This window comes from Malaclemys terrapin, chromosome 4 (genome assembly GCF_027887155.1).
Source record: "Malaclemys terrapin pileata isolate rMalTer1 chromosome 4, rMalTer1.hap1, whole genome shotgun sequence".
Taxonomy (NCBI): Eukaryota; Metazoa; Chordata; order Testudines; family Emydidae; genus Malaclemys; species Malaclemys terrapin.
This window is the reverse complement of record NC_071508.1, coordinates 20,765,345-20,792,800: the sequence shown is the minus strand read 5'-3', so window position 1 is coordinate 20,792,800 and position 27,456 is coordinate 20,765,345. Positions and strand designations below refer to the sequence as shown.

General features: G+C 54.4%; 1 protein-coding gene across 1 annotated transcript; it reads left to right on the top strand.

Moving 5' to 3' along the window:
- Positions 1-98: 98 nt before the first annotated feature.
- On the top strand, positions 99-23,970 carry LOC128835697 (voltage-dependent L-type calcium channel subunit alpha-1S-like). Its single transcript, XM_054025283.1, has 11 exons — positions 99-107; positions 6,367-6,495; positions 7,354-7,420; positions 7,935-8,025; positions 8,997-9,093; positions 10,604-10,706; positions 17,392-17,493; positions 17,635-17,759; positions 19,368-19,496; positions 21,434-21,624; positions 23,823-23,970. Exons 1-11 carry the CDS (start codon positions 99-101, stop codon positions 23,968-23,970), a joined length of 1,191 nt encoding a protein of 396 aa, XP_053881258.1.
- The last annotated feature ends 3,486 nt before the right edge of the window (positions 23,971-27,456 follow it).

Below are 27,456 nucleotides of genomic sequence, written 5' to 3'. Positions count from 1 at the left end.
CAGGCTTCACAGAGTCTATAAAAGGAACTTCGGGTGTATGACAAGAACTTTATACTGAGACGACAGATATAGTCATAAAGACCTTTTTATTAACATCAATGACGATAGTAAGCAAATGGTAAAACAGTTAGAATTACAGAGTTACAAATATCACAGTTCCTTAAGATATATTGATATATATATGAATATAAGATTATAAGCTGCAAAGTTGATTTAATACTCACACCCTGTTTTGATAACCCGGTGTTGGGAGATGTGATACCACGCCTATGGCAATTTCCGTTTTCACATCTCTGGCAGAGGAAGCTAATGCAGAGCTGTTTACTCTCTTTTAATTTAACTCTAAGCTGTACTAAAATAAAATATAAGGGAGATCAAATCCCTATTTAACTTACAATTTGAAAAGAAATAGAAATACGGCCTATTAATAGTTAATAGCCGTGGTAGCTGGGTAGCATCGATACGTAGTTGAGGCAATGAAGAGTTGACAGGAGCAGATGGGTGGGTAGATTGCCTGCCTAATGGTGAGCTGCTTCTCCTTTTTATAGGGCATTAGTCGGAAATCCTTCCTCTTATGCCCAAATTTCATTCTTCCCCCACGGAAATGTTAGGGTACACTTACCCCATAGGCTAGTATGTATGTGCGTATGGATGACAGGTATGTACGCATTTGTGGTGTATCTGTTAGAATTGTGGGCAAAAACCCCTTTTTATACCCTTTATTGCTGTTGGTTCAGGTAAAGGTCTCTAGACATCTGCGTGGGTGTTTTGTCTAATTTTACTTTTCTGTGCTCCTAAGTCACGTGGGCCCTTTAACACCCCCCCCCCCCCGCCCCCACAGTGAAGCTCTACATAGCCGCTTTCCTAGCCGCCTCAGACACTGTCCCCGTGCTCCACCCCAACAGCCGAGATCAGTTGAGACAGTCCCTGGCAGCCCCCAGCTTTGAATGTCGGGGGGGCCAGAGTCTGGGGATCCTTAATGGTGGGCAGGGGCCCTGACTGCAGTTTCCCTCCCCTCTTTGGTACAATGGGGCCCAGGACTATTAGGCATTTGCCCAGGTGCTGCTAGTTTTCTTTGGGCTCGGGGCAGTGCCGAGTTCTTTGGAGCTGGCGGTGTGTCACTGAGTCAGATGTTTCGAGCGGCTGCACACACCCCAGGGAAGATGGCAGGCGGTGTTGAGACAGAAAGAAAAGGGGAAAGAGAAGGCGAGAGAGAGAAAGGAAGGGAGGAGCAGGCAAGCAAGAAGCACGTTTTCCAGCTGAGATGTGACGTGCGATCAAAGCTCAGTGAAGCGGAATAGCACAGGGAGGCAATTTCCAACAGCCGGCGATGCAGTGGAGAAGGCTCTCGCGCCAGCAGTCATGAAGGAAGCCGGCGGTGGACAGATGGAGGGGAACAGAGAGAAACAAACTCCATCAGTTCGGCTGGAACAAGTGGGGGTGTTTTAAAGCAGAAGGCGGTGCCCAGAGACCTGGAAGAGCTTTTGCTGCTGGTGCTGATACTGCTCTGGGTAGACAGCAGCACGCTGGAGCGTGAGGAGAGGCCAGAGATGGAGGCTGGGATGCGATTTGGGGCCGAGATGGAGCTGGGGCAGGGATAGCAACAGGCTGATTTTTCAGACCAGGAGCCCTTTGGAGAGCAGAATTCGGGACACTTCACTAAACCCCTCGGGATAAACCCACTCTCTCCTTTGCAGAGCTCCCCCCATACGAGCCAGCCCCTGGGCTATCAAGAGGGGCAGCTGGGGTTTCAGTGTGGCAACCTGGAGCGGCTGGAGATGACCTGCTGTTTTTGCTGGACCGCTGCCTCTGGCACTGGCACCGCTGTGGTGTTAAAGCCTGGTGACCAAATGTCACTATCCCCCTTGGGCAGCTGGGGAAACTGAGGCACAGAGCGGGTCAGTGATTTGCCCAAGGTCACCCAGCAAGTTTAATTAATTATTTTTAATTAATTTTAATTTAATTAATTAAGTTAATTAATGGAGATATCCCATCTCCTAGAACTGGAAGGGACCTTGAAAGGTCATCAAGTCCAGCCCCCTGCCTTCATTAGCAGGGCCAAGTACTGATTTTGCCCCAGATCCCCAAGTGGCCCCCTCAAGGATTGAACTCACAACCCTGGGTTTAGCAGGCCAATGCTCAAACCACTGAGGTATCCCTCCCCCGCAAAGTTGCTGGTGGAGTCGGGATTAGAACCCAGGACTCGTGGCTCCCCACATCAAGCATTTGGCCACAGCTGCCTTGTGGGGAGTGGGATCTTGTACTATGATCATCTGATCTCATGCCCATGGCCTGTGCCTGGAACACCCCCTCTGTACATACAGGCAGGTCAGGTCTCTGCTCCCCCCTCTGCCCCACGCCGCCCAGTGAGTCAGTGTGCCAGCCACGGCTCCTCCCCAGCGAACACTACCGAACAAGACGGTGCAATGAGACAAGACAAAGCTTACGTGGGCGGGGCGGAGGCTTTTCCCCACAAGCTGTGATCCTGGCTGATCAGCACTATGGAGTGCTGTACAGCAAACAGGGAAAGATTAAGAATAAGCTCTCAAAACTGGATACTCTCATAAAAAAACAACCTTCCACACAAACTTCCTCATGGATAGACTTTACAAAAACTAGACAAGCCATTTACAAGACAAACTTTGCCTCTCTACAAAAGAAAAAGGACACTAAACTATCTAAACTGCTACATGCCACAAGCAGCCACAACAGTAGTTCCCTTAACCCACCCAGCAATATTGTTAATCTTTCCAGCTATACTCTTAGCCCAGCAGAAGAGTCTGTCCTATCTCGGGGCCTCTCCTTTTGTCCGTCCAGACCCACGAACATGATACAGTTCTGCGGTGACCTAGAATTCTACTTTCGACGTCTCCGACTCAAAGAATATTTCCAACATACCTCTGAACAGCATACTAACCCACAGAATCCCCCCTACCAGCACTACAATAAAAAGGATTCTGCGTGGACTCCTCCGGACGGTCGAAACAACAGACTGGATTTCTACATAGATGGCTTCCGTCAACGTGCAAAGGCTGAAATTGTGGAAAAGCAACATCACTTGCCCCATAACCTCAGCCATGCTGAACACAATGCCATCTACAGCCTCAGAAACAACCCTGACATCATAATCAAAAAGGCTGACAAAGGAGGTGCTGTCGTCATCATGAATAAATTGGAATATGACCAAGAGGCTGCTAGACAGCTCTCTAACACTACATTCTACAGGCCATTATCCTCTGATCCCACTGAGGATTACCTAAAGAAACTACACCATCTGCTAAAAAAACTCCCTGACAAAGCACAGGAACAAATCTGTACAGACACATGCCTAGAACCCCAACCAGGGGTATTCCATTTGCTACCCAAGATCCATAAACCTGGAAATCCTGGACGCCCCATCATCTCAGGCATTGGCACCCTAACATCAGGCTTGTCTGGTTATGTGGACTCTCTCCTCAGACCCTACGCTACCAGCACTCCCAGCTATCTTCGAGACACCACTGACTTCCTGAGGAAACTACAATCTATCGGTGATCTTCCAGAAAACACCATCCTAGCCACTATGGACGTAGAAGCCCTCTACACCAATATTCCACACAAAGATGGACTACAAGCTATCAGGAACAGTATCCCTGATAATGTCACAGCTAACCTGGTGGCTGAACTTTGTGACTTTGTCCTCACCCACAACTATTTCACATTTAGGGACAATATATACCTTCAAGTCAGCGGCACTGCTATGGGTACCCGCATGGCCCCACAGTATGCCAACATTTTTATGGCTGACTTAGAACAACGCTTCCTTAGCTCTCGTCCCCTAACGCCCCTACTCTACTTGCGCTACATTGATGACATCTTCATCATCTGGACCCATGGAAAAGAAGCCCTTGAGGAATTCCACCATGATTTCAATAATTTCTATCCCACCATCAACCTCAGCCTAGATCAATCCACACAAGCGGTCCATTTCCTGGACACTACTGTGCTAATAAGCGATGATCACATAAATACCACCCTATACCAGAAACCTACTGACCGCTACACTTACCTACATGCCTCCAGCTTCCATCCAGGACACATCACACGATCCATTGTCTACAGCCAAGCTCTAAGATATAACCGCATTTGCTCCAATCCCTCAGATAGAGACAAGCATCTACAAGATCTCTATCAAGCATTCTTAAAACTACAATACCCACCTGCTGAAGTGAAAAAACAGATTGACAGAGCCAGACGAGTACCTAGAAGTCACCTCCTACAAGACAGGCCCAACAAAGAAAATAACAGAACACAGTGGTGTCACCTTCAGCCCCCAACTAAAACCTCTCCAGCACATCATCAAAGATCTACAACCTATCCTCAAAGATGATCCTTTACTCTCACAGATCTTGGGAGACAGACCTGTCCTCGCTTACAGACAACCCCCCAACCTAAAGCAAATACTCACCAGCAACCACACATCACTGAACAAAAACACTGACCTAGGAACCTATCCTTGTAACAAAGCCTGATGCCAACTCTGTCCACATATCTATTCAAGTGACATCATCATAGGACCTAATCACATCAGCCATACCATCAGGAGCTCGTTCACCTGCACATCTACCAATGTGATATATGCCATCATGTGCCAGCAATGCCCCTTTGCCATGTACATTGGCCAAACCGGACAGTCTCTCCGCAAAAGAATTAATGGACACAAATCTGACATCAGGAATCATAATACTCAAAAACCAGTGGGAAAACACTTTAACCTGTCTGGTCATTCTATGACAGACCTGCGGGTGGCTATTTTACAACAGAAAAACTTCAAAAACAGACTCCAAGGAGAGACTGCTGAGCTGGAATTGATATGCAAACTAGATACAATCAACTCAGGATTGAATAAGGACTGGGAATGGTTGAGCCATTACAAACATTGAATCTATCTCCCCTTGTAAGTATTCTCACACTTCTTATCAAACTGTCTGTACTGAGCTAGCTTGATTATCACTTCAAAAGTTTTTTTCTCTTACTTAATTGGCCTCTCAGAGTTGGTAAGACAACTCCCACCTGTTCATGCTCTCTGTATGTGTGTGTATATATCTCCTCAATATATGTTTCACTCTATATGCATCCGAAGAAGTGGGCTGTAGTCCACGAAAGCTTATGCTCTAATAAATTTGTTAGTCTCTAAGGTACCACAAGTACTCCTGTTCTTTTTGCGGATACAGACTAACACGGCTGCTACTCTGAAACCTGTCACTATGGAGTGTTTGCTCAGCTTGTTTCAAAAGTTATTGGGAGCCTTTGATCCGACACAGACACCTGGGGCTCCTGGTGGGGAAGGCAGTGAGTGAGCTACAGGAAAGATGGGGTTAGGGCTCTAGCTAAGGAGAAGGAAGGTCCAGGTTCAATTCCCTGCCCCAGGCTCCCTGGGGAAGTCACGCTGGGCCTCAGATCCCCGTTAGAACCTAGCCCTGCCTTACCGCCCAGTGGGTGCAAAGACTGGGATCTGTGAATTGCTTTGAGATCTGCTGACGCGAAGAGCTAGGAGGTGTTATTACTGCAGGTCCCATGCCCAGGGATGCACCCGCCGAGCAGCGTTTGGCTACTCGAGCGGGTGTCGTGCTGTCAGTTGTGTGTCTGTGGCCCTTGTTGTGGAGCGGAGAGTTCCCACTCTTGCCAAGAGCTTTTCTCTCCTGATAGCCTCCTTTGCTGCACCTCCCCCTTGGGAGGGCTCCGATCCCCACTTCCCTCCAGACAGGGAGGGACTCGCGGGGACCTGGGGCAGCAATATCAACTTTCGAAGGTCTCCCCCACCCTAACCTATCCTTTTCCTTCCTTCCCTTCCTCCCACCCCACCCTGGTCAGCCCCGCTCTATGACCCCAAACCAGACATGCCCAGCCAGCTCAAACCCTTTGCACCCTGCCGTAGACTTGCTCTCGGGCCCAGTGTGGTGGCAACCAGAGCCCCAGGTGAAGCAGGAGGGACCGGATTCCATCATGTAACCCTTGCCGGTGGAGCTGAGCATGGGGGAGGGAGGCTCTCTTCTGGATCATCCTCGCTGGCATGTACTGACTTGGTAGCACTCCTCCACCCTCACTACAGCATGCAGCTCCCCTGAGCCGGCCCAGCGAGTGGGCTTACTCTAACACACAACACCCAACTGCAGGAGAGCCCTGAGCCGGGCTGCAGATCCGAGAGATCCCTGGGCTGTAGTGGTGAACGGTGGGGGAAATGCCACCAGTTCCGCACAGCAGTGGCTCCTCCCTGTGGCCGAGCAGCCCCGAAGAGCTCAGCAGGTCTCCTGGGCCTGCTCCCTCCCTCCCCTCCCTGGGACTTTTGTTCCCACTGAGCAGCTAAGGGGCGTGCTTTGCCTGCAGGATTCTGCAGACAGTACCCGCATCTCCATCACCTTCTTCCGACTTTTCCGGGTGATGCGGTTGGTGAAGCTGTTGAACCGGGGGGAAGGAGTCAGGACCCTGCTCTGGACCTTCATCAAGTCCTTCCAGGTGCGTATGGACCAATTCCCAGTGTGGCTGGGCAACTGGCTTTGAAGATGGGACCTTCAGCCCCAAAGCACAGGCCTCTACTGCTCAAGAGCTCCATTAGCCGGTAGCAGCAGCAGGCTGTTAACCTCGATATGGACTGGTCACTAGCTGGCACGCACTTGACATGTATCCGAAGAAGTGAGGTTTTTACTCACGAAAGCTTATGCCCAAATAAATCTGTTAGTCTTTAAGGTGCCACCAGACTCTTTGTTGTTTTTGTAGATACAGACTAACACGGCTACCCCCTGATACTTGACTTGACATGTATGTTATCCAAGCATCTAGGAGTTCAGGAGGAGCCAAGAAGGGCTTCCCAGATGCTCATTCATACTGGTGTCAGCATGTCTCAGAGCCTCAGTTGGCCCCATATTCCTCAGACCAGATCAGTAAGATCGCCAGCTCCCTTGGACAGGAACTTCCAGGACTGGAGGGGCGCTGAGGGTGCTCTCCAGCACCTCAGTAGTAGGCACCTGTTTGTGCTGAGATTGTGCATGTCCCTTTCTCCCTCCCCCGCCCCCCCCTGCCCCAGTGCTTGTCCCAGCTGCAGGGGCAGGGAGCTCCCTGTGCAGGCTGTGGAGTGAGTGACAGCAGCAGGAATGCTGGAGAACTGGTGTTTTTAGTGGCAGCTTCCAGCCCCAGCCAGCAGCAGACAGCCTCACTCTCTGGCCAGCTGCCCCGCTGGACCCCTGGCTGGCACCAGAGCTTGGTAGCTCCAGCCCGGAGAACTCCTACTCCTAAAGCAGGCGGGATCCACAGCGGGGATAGGCTGCTCCCTCTCAGCTCCACTCCCACATGAGCCCTGGACCTTTTGTCTCACAGGCCCTGCCCTACGTGGCGTTGCTGATCGTGATGCTGTTCTTCATCTACGCTGTGATCGGGATGCAGGTAAGGAGGTGGGGACAGCGCTGGGGCCCCAGCTGGCAGGGCGTGGGAGAGCCAGGATCCAGGGAGCAGGGGTCACCCCTCGGGCACTCCTGCCGCACGACAGATACAACCCCACTGTCTTTCCACCAGGGGGGGTCTCAGAGTGCTCTGTAGTCACTAGTGAATCAAGCCCCAGCAGCCTCCCTGCCAGGGGGAGACCATGTTATTATCCCCATTCCACTGATGGGGAAACTGAGGCACAGAGCTGTCAAACTCCTACGGCTTCACACAGCAAGTCAGTCGCAAAGCTGGGAACACATCTTGGGCCTCTGACTCCCAGCGCTGTGCCCAGTCCACAAGGTCATCCTGCCAGGCCAGCCCTTTCCCTGTGGTGCCAGGCTATTGGCTGGAAAGGAGCCAGCGGGAGCAGTGGTGAGGCCAGGAGCGGGAGCACGTGGGGTGGAGGGTAGCGACGAATGCCTATGGCAGGGCGTTCCTCTGCAGGGCAGCTGGGACCTGAGCATGTCATTCACACATGTTTGGGAAAATCGCCCTGGTGGATGGAACCCAAATCAACCGGAACAACAACTTCCAGACCTTCCCACAAGCCATCCTGCTGCTCTTCAGGTCTGTGTAGGCCCCCACCCCTTCCTCATCCCACCGCATCCCTTCCCATTCCATCCCCTGGGGGTGCCCGGTTGTCACGGAGTATTGGGGAACTCAGGGCCCTGCACCCCCGGCTTCCTGCGATTCACTGCGACTCTCAGCCAGCCAGTAAAGCAGAAGGTTTATTTGGATGACAGGAATACAGTCCAAGACAGGTCTTGCAGGCACAGACAACAGGGACCCCCTCAGTTAGGTCCATCTTGGGGTCCCAAGGCATCCCAGCCCAGCCCCCCTTGGGAGGTCAGAGCCATCTCTGCCTCCCAGCCATCTCTCCAGCCTGCTTCCCACACTCTGGCTTCAGCGACCCCTCCCACAGCCTTTGTTCAGTTTCCCGGGCTAAGGAGTCGCCTGGCCTTCAACCCCTTCCTGGGTTCTCGTGTTACACACTCAGGTATGCGCCCTCGGGCTGTCTCCCATCCTCCAATGCAGACTATTCCAGCCACACTCCCCTGTCAGCATTCACAGACCACAGTGAGAACAGGCCCAGTTCGTCACACCGGTACAGCCAGCTTGGGGGCATTTGTAATGCAGAGCCACTGCTGGGGGAAGCCAGCCTGACTTCCCCGAGAAGCGAAGACCCCAGGGCTAGTCCCTCACTCCCACGGGTCATTAAAGGGCCCCTCATGTGTGCCATGAGGTTGCACTGGATCACAATGCACCAGTCCATGGCGGTGCAACACAAGGGCCTGGGTCCCCCTACACGGAAGCAACAATGAGGTGTAACCATCCTGGCACTGTCATCCTGACCATCCCCAGGAGCTGGACCCAGCACCTCCAGAGCTGAACATGGAGCTTGTGCTGCGGGGCTACGATCCAGAGCCTCAAAGATATTTCGGCATCACAAGCCAATTAACTCCCCACCCCCAGCCAGGGTTTGCAATTCTACCACTGGAGCAGATGGGTAAAGCACAGCTTTCTCTTGATTCCTTCAGGGGAAGAATCAAACATCTGGATGTGGTGACCCTGCTGAGATGCATCCAGCCTCCCCTGGGCTTTGGGAAGTTCTGTCCGCACCGTGTGGCTTGCAAGGTAACTACCCCTTTGCAAAGGGAAAGGTTCCATGATTGACATGCTGAACGGCTCTATCCCAGTCCCGGCCCCCTCCCTCCAGCACACCCTGCAGCCTCTGGGTTCCCCAGCTCCCACCGAAAGGGGCTGGGGAGAAATCCAGGGTTGGTTTTGTGTATCCTCGTGATCTGATATCAAGTGTTTAATGGAGAAGGAAGCTTTTGGGGGGAGCAAGACAATTTAAACGGGTGGACACACTTCAGGTTTCCTGAATTATAATCCTCCATGGTACAGTCAGTCCAATACAAGGCAGAGGTCCCCACCTCTGAGAAGACCCTGAAGCTCTTGGTCAGACACAAATCTCAGCTAGAGATGGGTCCAAGCTTCATGGCTCAGCTCTAGTGTCCCCATGTTCAGGTTTGGGGTTGGGGACCAGGCCCTTCTTCAGCTTCGGTGGGTCCCATTGTAGCTGCATGAAAGCTCTTATGGTGGGAGTCCAAACTCCTCAGCGGGGAACGTGTCCCATTGTCCGCAGGGGGCAGCTCTCCAAAAGCCAGGGGCTGCAGAGGGAGCAGGGAGAGTGGGCGGCACTTCTTCCTGCACCCGCTCATTCTCCACAGAGCATGGGAGACATTTCTGACTCGTGCCATCAAAGCGTTAACAAAGCCACCCAGTTCCTGGGTCAGAGTTCAAGGCAGTTTTGCCATTTTAAACCAGCTGTGGATTTTGGAGCACTGGATGAAATGGCATGTTATCAAAAGGCCATGCAGTCTTATCCCAGAATCCTTTGGGTTGGACGGGCTCTCTAGTGGATCCTCTAGTGCACCCCGCTGCCTTTGTGGTTGAATGGATTTCACTGATCCCATCCCTGATAGAAGGATGTCTTGGTCCTGCTTTGAGCAGGGGGTGGGACTAGATGGCCTCCTGAGGTCCCTTCCAACCCTGATATTCTATGATTCTATGTCTTCCCAATTCCCTCACCTTCGACATCTCCCCTGGTGAGGCCACACCTGCCATATGCAGCCTGCCGAATAAACCAACCTGTCTGAGAGTTATAACCTTTAACCTGACTGTTCCCATGCAGCCTATGCCTCCGTGGTCTGTCTTTGCTGACTGGTGAGCTGTTAGGGTGACCAGACAGCAAACGTGAAAAATCGGGACGGGGGTGGGGGGTAATAGGAGCCTATATAAGAAAAAGACCCAAAAATCAGGACTGTCCCTATAAAATCGGGACATCTGGTCACCCTATGAGCTGTGCTCTGGAGAGCGTCCTTTGCACAAGTGCCGTGCAATAGAGATGGATCTCCGTTGTCATGAATATAAAGGGTACTCTTTCTAAGGGGGCTGCTGGACACAGATGGACCAGGAGGGTCTCTCTGGTTCCCTAGCTCTCAGACTGTGCTGCCATTGTCACGACGCAACATCTTCCTTAGGCCTGGCCTGAGTGGTCCTGCCGGGGTCTGCTGCCGGCCCTGTGCGTGGGAAATGTGCTCCGGGCTGGGGGTGAACGCAGTTGTCGTTTGTTGTGTAGCGCCTGGTGTGCATGAACATGCCTCTGAACAGCGATGGCACCGTCACCTTCAATGCCACTCTCTTCACTCTGGTGCGGACTGCCCTCAAGATCAAGACGGAAGGTGAGGGACACGCTCTGTCTGCTTTGGTGCCCTGCCCTGCCAGCATAGCGCTGGCTGGTGCATCTATAGAGACTGCCTCCAGAATGCTTCCCTAGCCCCACCCATGCAGGGGTCCCTCCCCAGCCATCAGGGTGAGATGTGAGTAATATCGGCTACCCTGGTGCATTTCATCTGAGACCGAGGGCCAGATCCTTTGCTGCTGCAAATCAGCATGACTTGACTTCAAAGGAGAGTCGCCTGTTTACACCTGCTGGGAACTTGGCCCCTTGTAATTTAGCCTCACAACACCCATGTGAGGTAGGTGAGGGTTGTGTAGGGATCCTTTCACCCATCCACAGAATGCTGCCTTCTTCTCTGAGGAGTGTCCCTGGCGGTGCTCCACCCCGAGCACCTTTGATTGGAGATGTTCACTAGCAGTGCCTGTTCGTCCCATGCATGCACTCCAGACATCCCCGGGCTCCGTACTGAGGGTATATAGAGCTGCCCAGGCAAATTGCCCTCGATTCCTTCTCAACTCCCCGCTGGCCTGAGACAGAGCATCAAGCTTGCCCTCTTCCGCTTTGCTCTAGCTTAGCCTCGAGTTCCTAGTTCAAGGTTTAGTTTAGTTTACTTGCCTCTCTCCTTTATTTTATAATTGTCCCTCTTCGGTTAATTTGAGGAGGTTCTGCTTAATAGCCCCTTTTTTCCTCCTCCCCCTTCCTGAGGGGTTTGCCTTGGGGATTGTCATCAACCTGGTGTGCCAGGATTCCTGGGATGCAAGCGCTGCCTTTCCCGCTGGGAATCGACCCTGGTCAGCGACGGACATTCCCAGTGTATCCGCTGTCTGGGACACACCTTGAATTCCAGCCAACTGCAAGATCTGCTCAGCTTTTCAAAGCAGATCTAAAAACTCCTGGAGATTCAGCTTAGGATCCTCATGATGGAGCTCGTCATCCAACCAGCTCAGGGTCCAGGCCCAAGAGACCCCCTGTACAGTCGCAGCCAAGTGAGCACAGTGCCCCCCAATCGCCGTACCCCGCTCGCCTAGGACTTTGCGGGTAGGAAGACAGAGCGCACTGCTCAAATTCCCAAGCAGAGTTCCGGCTCTCCTCCTGGACGGCCCACTTCAAACGACCCTCAGTCACCGTCAAGATCGACCGTTTCAGAGACCTCCTGTCCCAGGTGTCAGGAATGAGGGCCTGCAGCTGAGCCTGGGACTAGCTAGTCTCCAGGCATAGCAAGCCCAGATGGGCTGCAGCAGGACCACCTGACTGGTTGAAGGGAACCAGCCAGTGTGCTTGTAAGCCCAGCAGCAGCAGCAGGTCACTGGCTGCTCAATGCTTCACCCACAGCTGCAGTCACCCCAGGCCTATCTTGCTCCAGCCTTGTTCTGCCCACTCCCAGCCCTGCCCCAGCCTGATTCCTGTTTAAACCCAGTTTACTCTGGCTCTGGACTCTGACTCCTTCTTCCTGACTCCGGTTCTGCCCCTTGGGTCCGGACTAAAGCTCTGATCCTTGGCTCTGGTTCCCAGTCCCTCCTTGCTCTGGCTCCAACTAGTAGGCTGGGCTGCCCCGGTCCTGACACCGGGAAGGGCACCGCTGAGGCTCCATCCTGCTACAGAAATGACCCTAAACGCTCTGCCTCTAAAAAGTCTATAGCATAAACAGACTTTTCAATACCACCTCCAGTGCCTAAACATGTGACCCTGACAGCAACATTGGTTCCTCCGAGCTCAGCATCTTCAGTATCAGCGCTATTGACTAGACAGATGCCACCAGAACAATCCGCACCCTCGGTACTGACACTGGTCGCGTCAGAGCCCCATCCAGTCCAGGTTCACCCAGTACCACAGAAGCTTAGATTCTCCAAAGGCTTGCTGGAGTCTGATGAGCCAGAATGGGTACCACATGGCTATCGGTAGTGAAATCTGCAGGGCTGAGACCTTACTTTCCTCTGGTACCCCCGGGTTCTCCTGTACCACCTGTCCCAGGTGGAGAACAATCCTCGCCTCCAATGTCTGCTCCTCCTCTGGACTGTGCTGAGGACTCCACTTCAGATTCTCAGCTATCTGTGCGGGGATCCCCTAGGTACCACCATAGCAGCATCTCTCCTGATACCTTTTGTGACGGGCTGGACCCCCTGGGATGTCACCTGCTGTGCTGGGATTTCACTGAGTCAGACCATTCTGCCAGCCCGGGCCCCCCTTTATCTGGTCTTGCTGGGCTCGGCTCCCCCATCTTTTCCAGCCCAGCACGCAGGCAGGGCCACACCCACCTGCACAGAGAGACAGAGATTCACTCTGGGAAGGCTCAGCTTAAGGAGCTTGCCACAGCATCCAGATGTCCACCTTCCCTTGGAGTACAGACCCGAAATTATATGAGATTCGCCTCTTCTCTCAGTGTGGAGGAGGGTGTGCACATCTCCCCCCCCGCCCCCATTAGAAATCACATTGACTGGGTTCTATTGTAAACCAGAAATAAATGTATTAACTAGAACAGGCGTATTTTAAATAGTTAAGGAGGTAGCAGACAGAACAAAGCATATCTGCCCCAAGTGTTTTCTCCAAAGTCCTGGCAATAGTAGCTGTGCACAGGTGGGGAATAATCATCTTTCCTACCACGACAACTGGCTGTTCAAGGACCATTGTATGTCAAAGTCTTCTCTGCAATACAGAAGCCATCTGGAATGTCCACTTTGACTCCAGTTCAACAGATAAACTTCACAGGAGCATCTCTGAATGCCCGAACATCCAGAGCTTACCTTCCTTCCGACAGATTTCTGATACTGATGAGTCTTATTGCCAAGATCAAATAACCCCCTGACAACAGCAAGAAATTGCCTCCAACTGCTGGCTCATATGGCAGCTTGTACTTTCATAACACAACATGCCAGGTTACATCTTGCTGCTTCCAGGGTTGGCTCAGAATAGTCTATCACCCGAACAAACAAACAGTCTAGACAATCTGGTGTCTGGCCCTCATCATGTGCTACACTCGCTCAAGTGAAGGACCTGTCCAAAGTCCGGGCAGGAGTTCCTATCGCCCAGCCGCCTCCTACCATCGCCATAACTTTGGATGCCTCACTTGTGGGATGGGGAGTGCAGCTAATGGGACACACTGTCCAAGGCAAATGGTTGTCTCAAGAGTCTCTCCTGCACATCAACCTCCTAGAATTAGGAGCAGTCAGGAATGCCTGTATCCACTTCCCTCCCTTAAGCAAGGGCCAATCCATGAAGGTCATGACAGACAATGTAACCTGCATGTTCCACGTAAATCTCAGGGAGGGGCGAGATCCCCTTCTCTTTGTGCTGAAGCAATAAAGCTGTGGAATTGGTGTCAAGCCAGTCACGTCCTCACAGCCGCTTACCTTCCGGGCATGCAGAGCACCATGGCCAATGATCTGAGCAGACATTTCTCCCACGATTATGAGTGGGAACTGGACCTTCAGATCCTCAAACAGAGATTCCTGACCTGGGGTTTACAGAAGCAGACATTTTTTTCAATTACCGCCAACAGAAAGTGCAAGAAATTCTGCTTGAGAAGAGGATTGGGCCATCAGTCGTTGGGAGACACCTTTCTCATTCCTTGGGCCTACTCTATACATCTCTGACACCGTTGATTCAGAGGGTATTGAACAAGATCAAACGAGACAAAGCCAGAGTCAGTCTAGTTGCACCAGCTGAGTTGAGGCAGGTCTGGTACCCTTCCGTGACTCACTTCACTTCCTGTTCAGCATTGCAACTTCCAGCCATGTCCTATGTGCTATCCCAGGACTCCAGTCGGACTCTCCATCCCAACCTGGCCATCTGCTGACTCCAAGCTTGGTTCCTCAGTAGTTTTTGGGGATAGAGGTTTCCCATTCGACAGAGATCCAACAGGTCCTATTAGAAACATCAGAAAGATCTCTACTAGAAATACCTTCAAAAATGGACCTTGTTCCTTCTTCCCTCTCCCCTATTTTTGGTTATCTATTGGATTTAAAGTATTCAGCTCTTTCTGTGAGTTCCGTCAGAGTTCATTCATCAGCTACGACAGCCTTCCGTTCCCCTGTGCAGGGATTCATTCAGGCTTTGCTCATCCCACGACAGCAAAATTCATCAAGGAATTGGTTAACCTTTTCCCGCAGAGCCTGCTCCCGTATGGGATTTGAACTGTCTCATGAAATCTCCCTTTGAGCTGCTCACTAAGTGCTCTCTGGTGCACGTACCTACGAAAGTGGCATTCTTAGTGGCAGCATTGGGGAATTAGCACTGGGGAATTAGGAGCATTGATGGCTGATTTCCTGCCCCCCTTCCCTGTTTTCTTCAAGGATAAGGTTTTGTTAGGCCCACATCCCAAGTTCATACCTAAAATATCCTCTGATTCGCTCATTAACCAAGTTATCCGCCTTCCTGTGTTTCCCCCAGACCCACGCCAGACTAGAGAGGAAGCTGCCCTCCATAGCTTGGATGTTAGAGGGGCGTTAGCGTCTATGTGGACAGAACCAAGCCATTCAGACAGTCTCCCAGACTGTTCATCTCAGTTGCGGACAGATCCAAAGGATCCACGGTCTCCCCCCAGAGACTCTCAAAGTGGGTTTCCAGTTCCATTCATGCTCGTTCCCAGGCTGCTAACGGTCGGCCCCCTCGAGAAGAATAGCCCATTCTCCAGCCTGCCTCCAGGGCACTCTTCAAAATGCAGCCATTGCTGAAATTTGCAGAGTGACGACCGAGGCCTCGGTGCACACTTTTCCCGAACGCTGCGCCCTGGTACACGCCTCTAGGTCAGAGGCAGCTCCACAGTTCCCTCCTCCTTCAGGGGCTACTGCAGTGGAGCACCCATTGGGACACTCCTTGTAGAAGAAGGAGCGGTTACTCACCTTGTGCAGTAGCTGGAGGTCTTCAAGATGTGTGTTGTTATGGGTGCTCCACTACCCACTCTCCTTCCCCTCTGCTTTGGAGTTCTGTCTCACGGGACTTCAGGGTCGAGAAGGAACTGAGGGCAGTTCACTTGCGCAGCCCTGTTTATCCCCGACACAGGGTAGGAGGCTGCTGGGAGGGCATGCATGGGCCGAATGGGAACAGTTACCAAAAATCTCCAGTCAGAGGCGCATGGGGCACATGCGCACCTGAATTGGAACACCTATAGGGACACACCTCTCGAAGACCTCCAGTTACTGCACAAGGTGAGTAACCTCTCCTTCTCTGGGTGGGATACAGAAGCCATCGGAGCGCAGGTAGCGACACCACCCAGCAGGTAAAGACAGGAAGATGAACCGCAATTCCATCTATTTCAAATGGCAGAGGGAAATTTGGGAGGTGGGATTGAGATGGAAGTAGGGTTGCCAACTGTCTAATCCCACAAATCCAAACACCCTTGCCCCGCCTCTTCCTGAGGCCCCGCCCCTTCTTTCAGGTGCCCCCCTCTCACTCCACCCCCCCTTCCTCCGTTGCTCGCTCTCTTCCACCCTTACTCACTTTCACTGGGCTGGGGCAGAGGGTTTGGGTGTGGGAGGTGGTGCAGGCTTTGGGCTGGGGCTGAGGGGTTCAGAGTGTGGAAGGGGGCTGCAGGCTGAGCCTGGGGCAGGAGGTTGGGGTGCAGAAGGGGGTGCGGGCTCTGGAAGGGAGTTTGGGTTTGGGAGGGGGCCCAGGGCTGGGGCAGGGGGTTGGGATGCCAGGCTCCAGCCGGGCGGCACTTACCTTGGGCCACTCCCGGAAGTACCCAGCATGTCCGGCTCCTAGACTGCTCCGCGTGCTGCCCCTGCCTTCAGGCACCTCCCCCGCAGCTCCCATTGGCTGCAATTCCCAGCTGCAATTCCCAGCCAATGGGAGCTGCAGAGTCGGCACTCAGGGTCGGGGGAAGCGTGTAGAGACCCTCCCTGGCTGCCTCTCTGCCTAGGAGCTAGAGGGACTTGCCAGCTGCCTTTGGGAACGGCGCAGAGCCATGGCAGGTAGGGAGCCTGCCTTAGCCCCGCTGCGCTGCCAGACTTTTAGTAGCCTAAAATCTCCTGGATTGGCGTCAGTAGCCTCCCGGCCAATCCGGGAGGGTTGGCAACCCTAGATGGAAGCTGGGAAGGCCGTCAGGGTCAGCACTTGTAAAAAGGTGCCCTTGCATTTTTAATGGCCATAAATGGCCAAGACAACAGTTTCGTATCTCAAAAACCAATAGCCTCGTCCACGTGGTGACCCCTAACAGCCCTCTCTTAGGGCACTGACTACTTCCCATGTTACCAAAGCTGTTTCCTGTAGCATCCAGGTGTGCCAGCAAAGTCTCCCATCCACAGCAAGGCCAGACTGTTCCCTGTTTAGCATGTTAAAGCCCAAGCTCACAGCCCAAGATAGCCGTCACAGCATGCTGAGTGAGCCCCCTCCCTAGGCTCACCCCTCCCATTTTTCTAGGCTTGTCCCAGTTTCAACAAGGCCAGGGCATGTCATCCCATCCTGCCGCCTCTCACTCTTCAGGCACTATGCCAGGACAGAGCCACAAAGTCAGGATGACAAGAGACAGTGTTTTTTTCCCCGAATGAACCTAACGCAAGTGGTGGGAACACAGACACAGCTGCGAGGGGAAGCCCGAGTGCTCTAGAAAACACGGATGGGCCTTCACGCGAGTGACCGCTGATAGGATGGATTTCACCCACTGCATCTTGGCTTTCCCTTTAGCCATTGGCTGTGTGCGGTGTTCCCTCGGAGCGGAATGAACGGATCGGTGGTTTGTTTCCCCACAGGTAACTTTGAGCAGGCCAATGAAGAGCTGAGGGCCATTATCAAGAAGATCTGGAAGAGAACTAGCATGAAACTCCTGGACCAGGTCATTCCACCAATTGGAGGTGCATTTTTGCCATGCTCCCTGGCTTATTTCTCCCCAGCACCCTCCGCCTGCCCCCTCCGCTGCCCCACACCGCTTGGACGGGGGCGGGGTATAGCCACTGGGCAGTGTTAATGGCCTCACTTGGCTTTCTCTCCTCCAGAGGATGAGGTGACTGTGGGCAAGTTCTACGCGACCTTCCTCATCCAGGAGCACTTTAGGAAATTCATGAAGCGCCAGGAGGAGTATTATGGGTATCGGCCCAAAAAGAACGCCATTGCTATCCAGGTCAGTGCAGACAGGTCTGGGGATCCCAGCTGCTCCTCTTGCCTGGATAAAGCAGCCAGCTTGTCCCTCCTGCACAAGGGCAGGGCAGGGCTCAGGGGGCAGAATTGCCTAGTGGATAGAGACCCAGGCTCAGCCACCAGCACCGCTGGGCAAGTCATTTCCCCTCTCTGTGCCTCAGTTCCCCCAGCTGTAAAATTGGGATAGGGACACTGACCTCTGTGGTAAAGCACATTGGGATCTCCTTGTGAAAAGTGCTTCACAAGAGCTAGGTGGTGGTGGTGTTATATGCTGGGCAAGGTGGGAAGCAGGCCTAAGTATTTGAAGGTGTCGGTACGAGGCTGGCAGAGGAATTCTCGAGGACGGCCGGAGAGGAAGCACTGGGATGGAGCTGAACAAAGGGAAATGGAGACAGGGGAACAGTCTGTGGGTGGAAGCTCCGTCCCTTAGAACACTGAAAATGGGGCTGCACAAAGGGTACGTTGCATGGGAGAGCCCGTGGATGACCCCAGACAGGTCTCAGTGTGTAAGTGAGGGGACCTCATGTTAAGAGGAACAGTCGTGAAATGGAGGAGGCTGGCCCGTCCTAAGGGAGCGCTTGGAGGCTGCCTCCTCGGGGCCTGGCAGTTGGTCTCTGCTGCACACAGCTTGGACTGGGGCCTTGACTGAGCTCTGGGCTTTCAAGGGCTTCCCATGATGGAATCTCAGAGCTGGTGCCCCCACACCACCCTTCCTGCAGCCCTGCTCCTTCCACGAGAGCCCAGACTCAGTCTCTACTGAGGTAGCGCGCTCTAGAGGAGTAAGCACGGTGGTGAGCAGCAGGACTCCTGGGTTCTTTCCCCGCTCTGCCACTGACTCGTGTAGCCATGGGCAAGTCACCTCCCTCCTATCTGCCTCGGTTTCTCCACCCATGAAATGGGGACAAAGAGGCAGGAACAAGGGGAAGGTCTGAGGCTCGTGTCGCTCCCTGCCCCCCCCCTTCTGGCAGATGGAACGAACAGCCCCACGCAAGAGTTTCAAACTGGAGTCCAGTCTCCCTGCGTCAGAGGTCCTGGGGGGCATGTCCCAAGCACAGAGGACTCCTCCCCTGGGGAGATGGGGGCATTTCTCTTGTCCAACCTGGAATGCAGCCATGTCTCAGGGTTCCCATGGCCTCCCTGTGGGGTGTAGGATCATCTGTCCCTGGGTATCAAATCCAATTCCAACATGTGCAAGGTGAGATGTGCCAGCCCCCATGGCCCTGCGAGAGGGGCAGAGATGCCGCTGCCCTAGAGAGACACCCCCCGACCCCACGGCTCAGCCCGTTTACCCTCCTCCAGCCCCATTGTGTGAAGTCCCCCTTTCCTCCACACCCAGTGCACAGAGCTAGCGCCGTGGGAGAGGCTGCTGAACCAGCAGGCACCAGAGCGCCCCCTTTGGGAAGTAGGCAGGGCAGCCTGGGCTTGGTGAAGGCAGTTGCGGGGCCAGGGCTGAGGGTTCGGGGAAGGAAGCTGGAGCTGCCAGGCCACCGGGCTTTGCTGAGCCTCCCTCTCCCCTTGCCCGGTGAGGAAAAGCTCCCCCTGCCACCAGCAGCCCCGTGAGCGACCTCCCCATCTCTGTCCATCCCACCAGGCCGGTCTGACAAGCATTGAAGAGGAAGCTGCGCCCGAGATACACCGAGCGATCTCTGGGGACCTGACTGCCGAGGAGGAGCTGGAGAGGGCCATGATGGAGGCAGCGATTGAGGAAGGGATATACAGGGTGAGCACAGTGGGAAGTACCACCCTCTAACCCCACACATACCAGCCCCACCGTCTGTGTCCCATGCGGAGCCTAGCACACTGAGAGTTGATTGCTGCAGACAGGGTAAGGGCCAGCCAGCAGGTGCCAGGGATGGGTGATGATGCCCGAGATCATAGTCATATTGTCATGGCCGCTTGGTGCCAAACGCTTGGGCAGGACCCAGCTCTGTGTGAGCACGTGAGTTGGCTGGGGGGCACAAAGCCACTAGCACGGGAGATGCCACTGTCTGTGGAGATGGACCTGATCACAGAGGAGAGTGTCAGTCACAGGAAACCTCGTCACCGACTGGCTAAGTGGGTCCTGGGTCACCGTCTCCTCTGTTCCCAGGCGTTAGGGTGGGCAAAGTTTTTGGCCCGAGGGCCACATCTGGGTATAGAATTGTATGGCAGGCCCTGAATGCTCACGAAATTGGGGTTGGGGTGCGGGACGAGGTGAGGGCTCTGGCTGGGGGTGCAGGCTCTGGGGTGGGGCCAGAAATGAGGAGTTCAGGGTGTGGGAAGGGGTCTGGGCTAGGTTGGGGGGGGTGCACGGGGCGTTGAGAGCTCCGGCTGGGGGTGTGGGCTCTGGGGTGGGGCTGGGAATGAGGGGTTTGGGATGTAGGAGGGTGCTCTGGGCTGGGACCGAGGGGTTCGGAGCGTGGAAGGGGTATCAGGGCTGGGGCAGGGGGTTGGGGCATGGAGGGGGGGCTTAGGGGTGCAGGCTCCAGGTGGCACTTACCTCAAGCGTCTCCCAGAAGCAGCGGCATGTCCCCACTCTGGCTCCTATGTCGAGGCACGACCAGCCCCATCCGCAGGCGCTGCCCCTGCAGCTCCCATTGGCCATGGTTCCCGACCAATGGGAGCTGCGGGGGCAGTGCTTGGGGCAGAAGCAGTGTGCAGAGCGGAGTCCCCTGGCTGCCCCTATGCATAGGAGCGGGGACATGCTGCTGCTTCCAGGAGCCGCGTGGAGCGGCCCCTGACCCTGCTCCCTGGCTGGAGCGGGGCAAGCCCCAGATCCCACTCCCCAGCGGGAACTTGAGGGCCGGATTAAAGTGGCTGGTGGGCCAGATCCGGCCTGCAGGCCATAGTTTGCCCACCCCTGTGTTAGGTGGAGCTGTGGGCTGGTGACCTGAGCTCAGGGATCTCTGGGTTCTAATCCCAGCACTGGTGTTATCTCCCTGGCTGTCCCTTCCCCTCCCCTGTACAATGGGGATAATGGTACTGACCCCCCCGGACTGCAGAGCGGGATATTAACCAGTTAACGTGATGGAAGAGTGCTCATTCCGGGGATGGACTGGCTAGTGTGTATTGGCACCTCTGTCAGGTGCACAACTATGTGTCACAGACCCAACACTGCTGACAGATTCCCTCTGCACTCGCTATGCTGGGAGCTTCCAATTGGCTGTGGTGTAATGATAACCATGGCAACCCAGGTTGCCAGCAGTCTGTGACAGTGTCCTGCCCAGTCTCACTCCTCAGGGAATCCCTCGCGTTCAGAGCTGCCTGTGAGTATGGGAGGGTTTAGCTGGTAGGAGAGGCAGTACTGCCTAGTGGATGGGCTGGGAGTGGGCTGCAACTCAGGAGACCTGGGTTCTATTCCCAGCTCTGCCATGGACCTACTGGGTAACCTAAGGCAAGTCACTTCCCTGCTCTGTGCCTCAGTTTCCCCCACTGTGAAGTGAGGAGCTGACCCCCCTATTTATAAAGTGCTTTGAGAACAGCTCTGTAAGAACTGGGACTGTTATTACTGCTCCCCTGCTGTGCATGATCTTAAATTCAGCCACCATGACTGGCCTTTGCTGGCTCACCATGGGTCCAAACCCATCCGGACCGTCGGGCAGCATGTGCCACAGGCAGGGAAGCCTCGAGAAGCGCCACTGTCAAGGCCCACTCTGACCTCTCCCCTCTTGGTTCCAGAGGACGGGTGGCTTGTTCGGTCATGTTGACTCCTTCATGGAGCGGAACAGGCCCCTGCAGCCCCACGTGACCAACCAGAGACCCCTGCAGTTCACCGAAGTGGGGAGTGAAGACTTGGACTCCCCTGTCTTCCTTGATGACTTCCCCCCAGACAGGAACACCAACACCAACAACAGCAACACAGCCACACGGTAATGCTTGGCGGTCGGAGACAGCCCCCCAGGGCACGTGGCGGCGGGGGGCCACAAGGCAATGTGCTGTCTGTATAAACGGCGCAGTCTCCATAAGAGAGGAACCCGACTGCGTGGCTGCTGTGACTTGGGGAGCAGGGGGAAGCTCGGCGCTCGGGGACTGTGAGCCCGGGTGCAGCCCTGGGTGCTTGTGCGTGCGTGCACATGTGAGTGTGCACCTGTGCATATGTTTACTCTTGTGTGGGTCAGGCCAGACACTGGCCACCTTACTCCCCTTTAACCATGGGAGGGTGCAGTTTCTGCCTTCAGGTCTCAGGCAAAAACAGATGCTTGCATTGCCCAGGTCTCATTTACACGCCTCCCCATGGCCAGGCAGCTTCACCCCTTCACCAGTGGTTCTCAACCTATTTATCATTGTGGCCCACAAAGTGTTACCTGGGTCACAGGCTAAGAACCCCATCTAACCCCCTCACAAACCCCTATGCTCAGTGCCCTCCACCCACAGACCCCTCCACAGAGTGGGGGCAGAAGTGGAGAATTGGATGTGGGGTGTGGGGCAGGGACCCCAACCGGGACGCTGCTGTGCAGGGACCCCTAACCCCGACCCCCACTGTGTGGGGCTGCGGGGCAGCCAGGACCCCACTGTACAGGGCCCAGCAGCAGCCGTCTGCCTGGACCCTGCCACGCGGTAGCTAGTTGCCTGGTCCCAGGGCCCGCCTTGAGGCCTCTATCACACAGCTGAGCGGGCCGCAGCTGTGTACTAATTGGGCCGCATGCGGCCCGCAGGCGTAGGGTGACCAGACAGCAAGTGTGAAAAATTGGGACGGGGGGTGAGGGGTAATAGGAGCCTATATAAGAAAGAGACCCAAAAATCGGGACTGTCCCTATAAAATCGGGACATCTGGTCACCCTACGCGGGCCATGGGTTCAGAACCGCTGTTCTACACTGTGCTTCCCATAGGGCACACGCGGGGTTAAGGACAATACAGCGCCTCTTAAAAAAAGTGGGAGCACAGTCAGGGCCGGCTCCAGGGTTTTGGCCGCCCCAAGCAGCCAAACAAAACAAAACAAAACAAAACAAAAAAAGCCGTGATTGCGATCGCGATCTGCGGTGGCAATTCGGCGGGAGGTCCTTCGCTCCGAGCAGGAGTGAGGGACTGTCCGCCGAATTGCCACCGAACAGCTGGACGTGCCACCCCTCTCCGAAGTGGCCCCCCCAAGCACCTGCTTGGTAAACTGGTGCCTGGAGCCGGCCCTGAGCACAGTGACTTTGAAAGCGACTATCCCAGTACAGCCGGCGCAGTTCCTGTTTACACCAGCAGATGTCAGACTAATCCCAGCAACAGGCACGGTGCGGCTGCCAGGCTGATTTACCCCAGAGGAAGATCTGGCCCCAGATTATTGGTGGGGCACTTTAGAGTCTCGAACAGAGCAGAGACCGATTTAGAGCAGCAGCGAGCAGAGCCGCTCTGACACCGGGGGCAGCTCAGCCCCCCTGCGAATCGGGCCGTGTGATTTCAGGCGCCCAGGCTAAAGCTCTGCTCACTGAGACTAGTTCTGTGCGCAGATGTGCAGCTTTTGTGAAGCCCCGGACAGCTGTAGGTGCAATGAATGGTGCCTGCTGGCAGACTGCCCCTCCAAGGCTGCCCCTGTGACTGTTATCCATATGGACGCTGCAAGGACCTTGGGCTGGCCCCAGGGCTGGCATAAGCAGCGTGACTCCTTTGGCCTGAGCCCAGTTGTGCCCATCTGCATGTGGCTTTCGGTTTCCCAAACACTTCTTGGCTCTCTCTGGCCCTGGCGGTGATGTTATGTAGTTAGACAGCTCCAGGGAGTGCAGAAAAGACACAGCCACCGCCCAGAGCGCTTGTAATTGAAGCATGACATGCCCCTGGCAGGGTCATCAGCAGGGGTTGGTTGAGGAGGCGAACCTCGGATCTGAACGCATCAGCTGCTACCGCTTTAAGGCCTGTAGCTCAGCAGCAGCAGAACCAGGAATATCTTTGCATGGTCCTGCCAGCAGGGGGCGATAGACTGCAGCATTGTGCTAGCCCGGGCCGGACACCTGAACAAAACAACACAGGAGGGACTGAAACAGGAGGGCGGCGAAATGGGGGGACAAGGGTTACCCCACAAACATAACTAGGTTGCCCTCATGAGCCCTTCCGCTATCGGTCCCGGTGGGTGCTCCACCCTAGGATGTGTGCACCCTGGACTGGAGCCTGCGACGTCGTGCTGGTGGGCCTGCGCCAGCTCCGAGCGACGGGATACAGGGAAGCGAGAGCCCGCCGCCACTCAGTTCCTTCTCAGCCGCCTGTGGCTCGAGACCGAGTTTTCGGCGGGTAGCTGTGTTCTGCTTCCCGCCTTTCTCTCACCTCAGGAAAGACTTTTCTCGCGTATTTTCGTTTCTCATTTGTTTTCTTGCCCTATATTTTATTTTCATTTGTATTTCATCTGGCACGTTTCTGTGCTCTGGGAGAGGGGGTTCCCCATCTACTCCTGCACCTTTCTTTGTGCCGATCAATCTGTTGTGCCTAACACCCCAGGGGCTAAGCCCTGCCAGACTTGCCACAGGTCTTTTCCCCGCAGTGACGGACATTGGCGTTGCCTACGGTGTTTGGGGAACTCCCCCATCCCCTCAAAGTGTGTGATCTGTCTGGGGTTTGAGGGCAGGCCCCAAAATGACAGGGAGACGAGACTAGTAGGGGTATGTCTACACTACAAAATTAGTTCGAATTTATAGAAGCCGGTTTTATTGAAATCGGTTGTATACAGCCGATTGTGTATGTCCACACAATAAAATGCTCTAGGTGCTCTAGTCGGCAGACCGCGTCCACAGTACGAGGCTAGCGTCGACTTCCGGAGCATTGCACTATGGGTAGCTATCCCACAGCTATCCCACAGTTCCCGCAGTCTCCGCCGCCCCTTGGAATTCTGGGTTGAGATCCCAATGCCCGGATGATGCAAAACAGTGTCGCGGGCGGTTCTGGGTACATGTCGTCAGGCTCCTCCCTCCCCCGTCACAGCAACGGCAGACAATAGATTCGCGCCTTTTTATCTGGGTTACCTGAGTTACCTGTGCAGACAACATGGAGCCCGCTCAGCACAGCTGAGCTCACCGTCACCATATGTCCTCTTGGTGCCGGCAGACGTGGGACTGCATTGCTACACAGCAGCAGCTGCTAACTGCCTTTTGGCGGTAGACGGTGCAGTAGACTGGTAGCCTTCATCGGCGATCTGGGTGCTGGCAGCCGTGGGGCTTGCCTTTTGGCAGTAAATGGTGTATTATGACTGTTAGCTGGCCTATTACAAGTCGGGTCATCGCACATTAGCAGAGTCTTCCCTGAGCAGCAGCTCGTGCAATAGGCCTGAAGACCATCGTCATACACCGCCCCGTATTTGCTGCCAAGCACCCAGAAAGATGCCGAGGGCTATCAGTCACGCTGCACCGTCGTCTTAAGATGTAAAAAAATAGATTTTCTCTGTATTCATTTGCTTCCCCCTCCCTCCGTCAAATCAACGGCCTGCTAAACCCAGGGTTTTCAGTTTAATCTTTGGGGGGGACCAGTCTGTGACAGTTGTTTGTGTCTCTCCCTGATGCACAGCCACCGTTCTTTATTTTAATTCCCTGTGCCTGTACGCCATGTCGTCACTCGGCCCCCCTCCCTCCTTCCCCTAGGCCGTCAGATACTACGTTTGCGCCACAGCTCGAGCCGAGAAGCGGTTCGCGCCTTTTCTTTGAATTCTGGGTTGAGATCCCAATGCCCGGATGATGCAAAACAGTGTCGCGGGCGGTTCTGGGTACATGTCGTCAGGCCCCTCCCCCCTCGTCACAGCAACGGCAGACAATAGATTCGCGCCTTTTTACCTGGGTTACCTGTGCAGACAACATACCACGGCAAGCATGGAGCCCGCTCAGCTCAGCTGAGCTCACCGTCACCATATGTCCTCTGGGTGCCGGCAGACATGGGACTGCATTGCTACACAGCAGCAGCTGCTAACTGCCTTTTGGCGGTAGACGGTGTAGCATGAGTGATAGCCGTGGGGCTGGCAGCCGTAGTGCTGCATTGCACCAGCCCCTTCCAGGCGATGGTATATTATGACTGGTACCCGTCGTCGTCATACTGGTATGGCTGTCAATCATGGCCACCTGGGCAGACATGCTACTGTTTTGATGATGACGGTTACCAGTCATAATATACTATTTTCTGCCAATTGCCCAATATTGTCTGCTAAGCACCCAGAAGAGGCCGAGGGCGATGCTGGGTGCTGGCGGACGTGGGGCTGGCAGACGTGGGGCTGCATTGCTACACAGCAGCAGCCCCTTGCCTTTTGGCAGATGATGGTATATTATGATTGGTACCCATCATCATCGTACTGGTATGGCTGTCACTCATGCTGCAGCGTCGGCTGCCACCTTAAGATGTAAAAAACAGATTTGTTCTGTGTTCATTTGCTTCCCCTTCCTCCGTGAAATCAACGGCCTGCTAAGCCCAGGGTTTCCAGTTTAATCTTTGGGGGGACCATTCTGTGTGACAGTTGTTTGTGTTTCTCCCTGTTCCTGTACCTGTACGCCATGTCGTCACTCGGCCCTCCCTCCCTCCCTCCCTCCCTCCCGCCCTCCTTCTCCTGGTCCATCAGATACTACTTTCGCGCCTTTTTTCTGACCAGGCGCCATAGCTAGCACTGGGATCATGGAGCCCGCTCAGATCACCGCGGCAATTATGAGCACTATGAACACCATGCGCATTGTCCTGGAGTATATGCAGAGCCAGAACATGCCAAGGCGAAACCCGGACCAGGCGAGGAGGCGATTGCAGCACGGCGACGAGAGTGATGAGGAAATTGACATGGCCATAGACCTCTCACAAGGCACAGGCCCCAGCAATGTGGAAATCATGGTGTCACTGGGGCAGGTTGATACCGTGGAACGCCGATTCTGGGCCCGGGAAACAAGCACAGACTGGTGGGACCGCATCGTGCTGCAGGTATGGGACGATTCCCAGTGGCTGCGAAACTTTCGCATGCGTAAGGGCACTTTCATGGAACTTTGTGACTTGCTTTCCCCTGCCCTGAAACGCCAGGATACCAAGATGAGAGCAGCCCTCACAGTTGAGAAGCGAGTGGCGATAGCCCTGTGGAAGCTTGCAACGCCAGACAGCTACCGGTCAGTCGGGAATCAATTTGGAGTGGGCAAATCTACTGTGGGGGCTGCTGTGATCCAATTTGCCAGGGCAATGAAAGACCTGGTGATAGCAAGGGTAGTGACTCTGGGCAACGTGCAGTCAATAGTGGATGGTTTTGCTGAAATGGGATTCCCAAACTGTGGCGGGGCCATAGACGGAACCCATATCCCTATCTTGTCACCGGAGCACCAAGCCACCGACTACATAAACCGCAAGGGGTACTTTTCAATGCTGCTGCAAGCCCTGGTGGATCACAAGGGACGTTTCACCAACATCAACGTGGGATGGCCGGGAAAGGTACATGATGCTCGCGTCTTCAGGAACTCTGCTCTGTTTTGAAAGCTGGAGGAAGGGACTTTCTTCCCGGACCAGAAAGTGACCATTGGGGATGTTGAAATGCCTATCGTGATCCTTGGGGACCCAGCCTACCCCTTAATGCCATGGCTCATGAAGCCGTACACAGGCAGCCTGGACAGGAGTCAGGACCTGTTCAACTACAGGCTGAGCAAGTGCCGAATGGTGGTGGAATGTGCATTTGGACGTTTAAAAGCGCGCTGGCGCAGCTTACTGACTCGCTCAGACCTCAGCGAAAAGAATATCCCCATTGTTATTGCTGCTTGCTGTGCGCTCCACAATATCTGTGAGA

Coding starts and splice junctions, on each gene's coding strand:
- LOC128835697 (XM_054025283.1), top strand. Junction 17,494..17,634: donor GGTCATTCCACCAATTGGAG/GTGCATTTTTGC, acceptor TCTCTCCTCCAG/AGGATGAGGTGACTGTGGGC. Junction 21,625..23,822: donor AACAGCAACACAGCCACACG/GTAATGCTTGGC, acceptor GCTCCACCCTAG/GATGTGTGCACCCTGGACTG.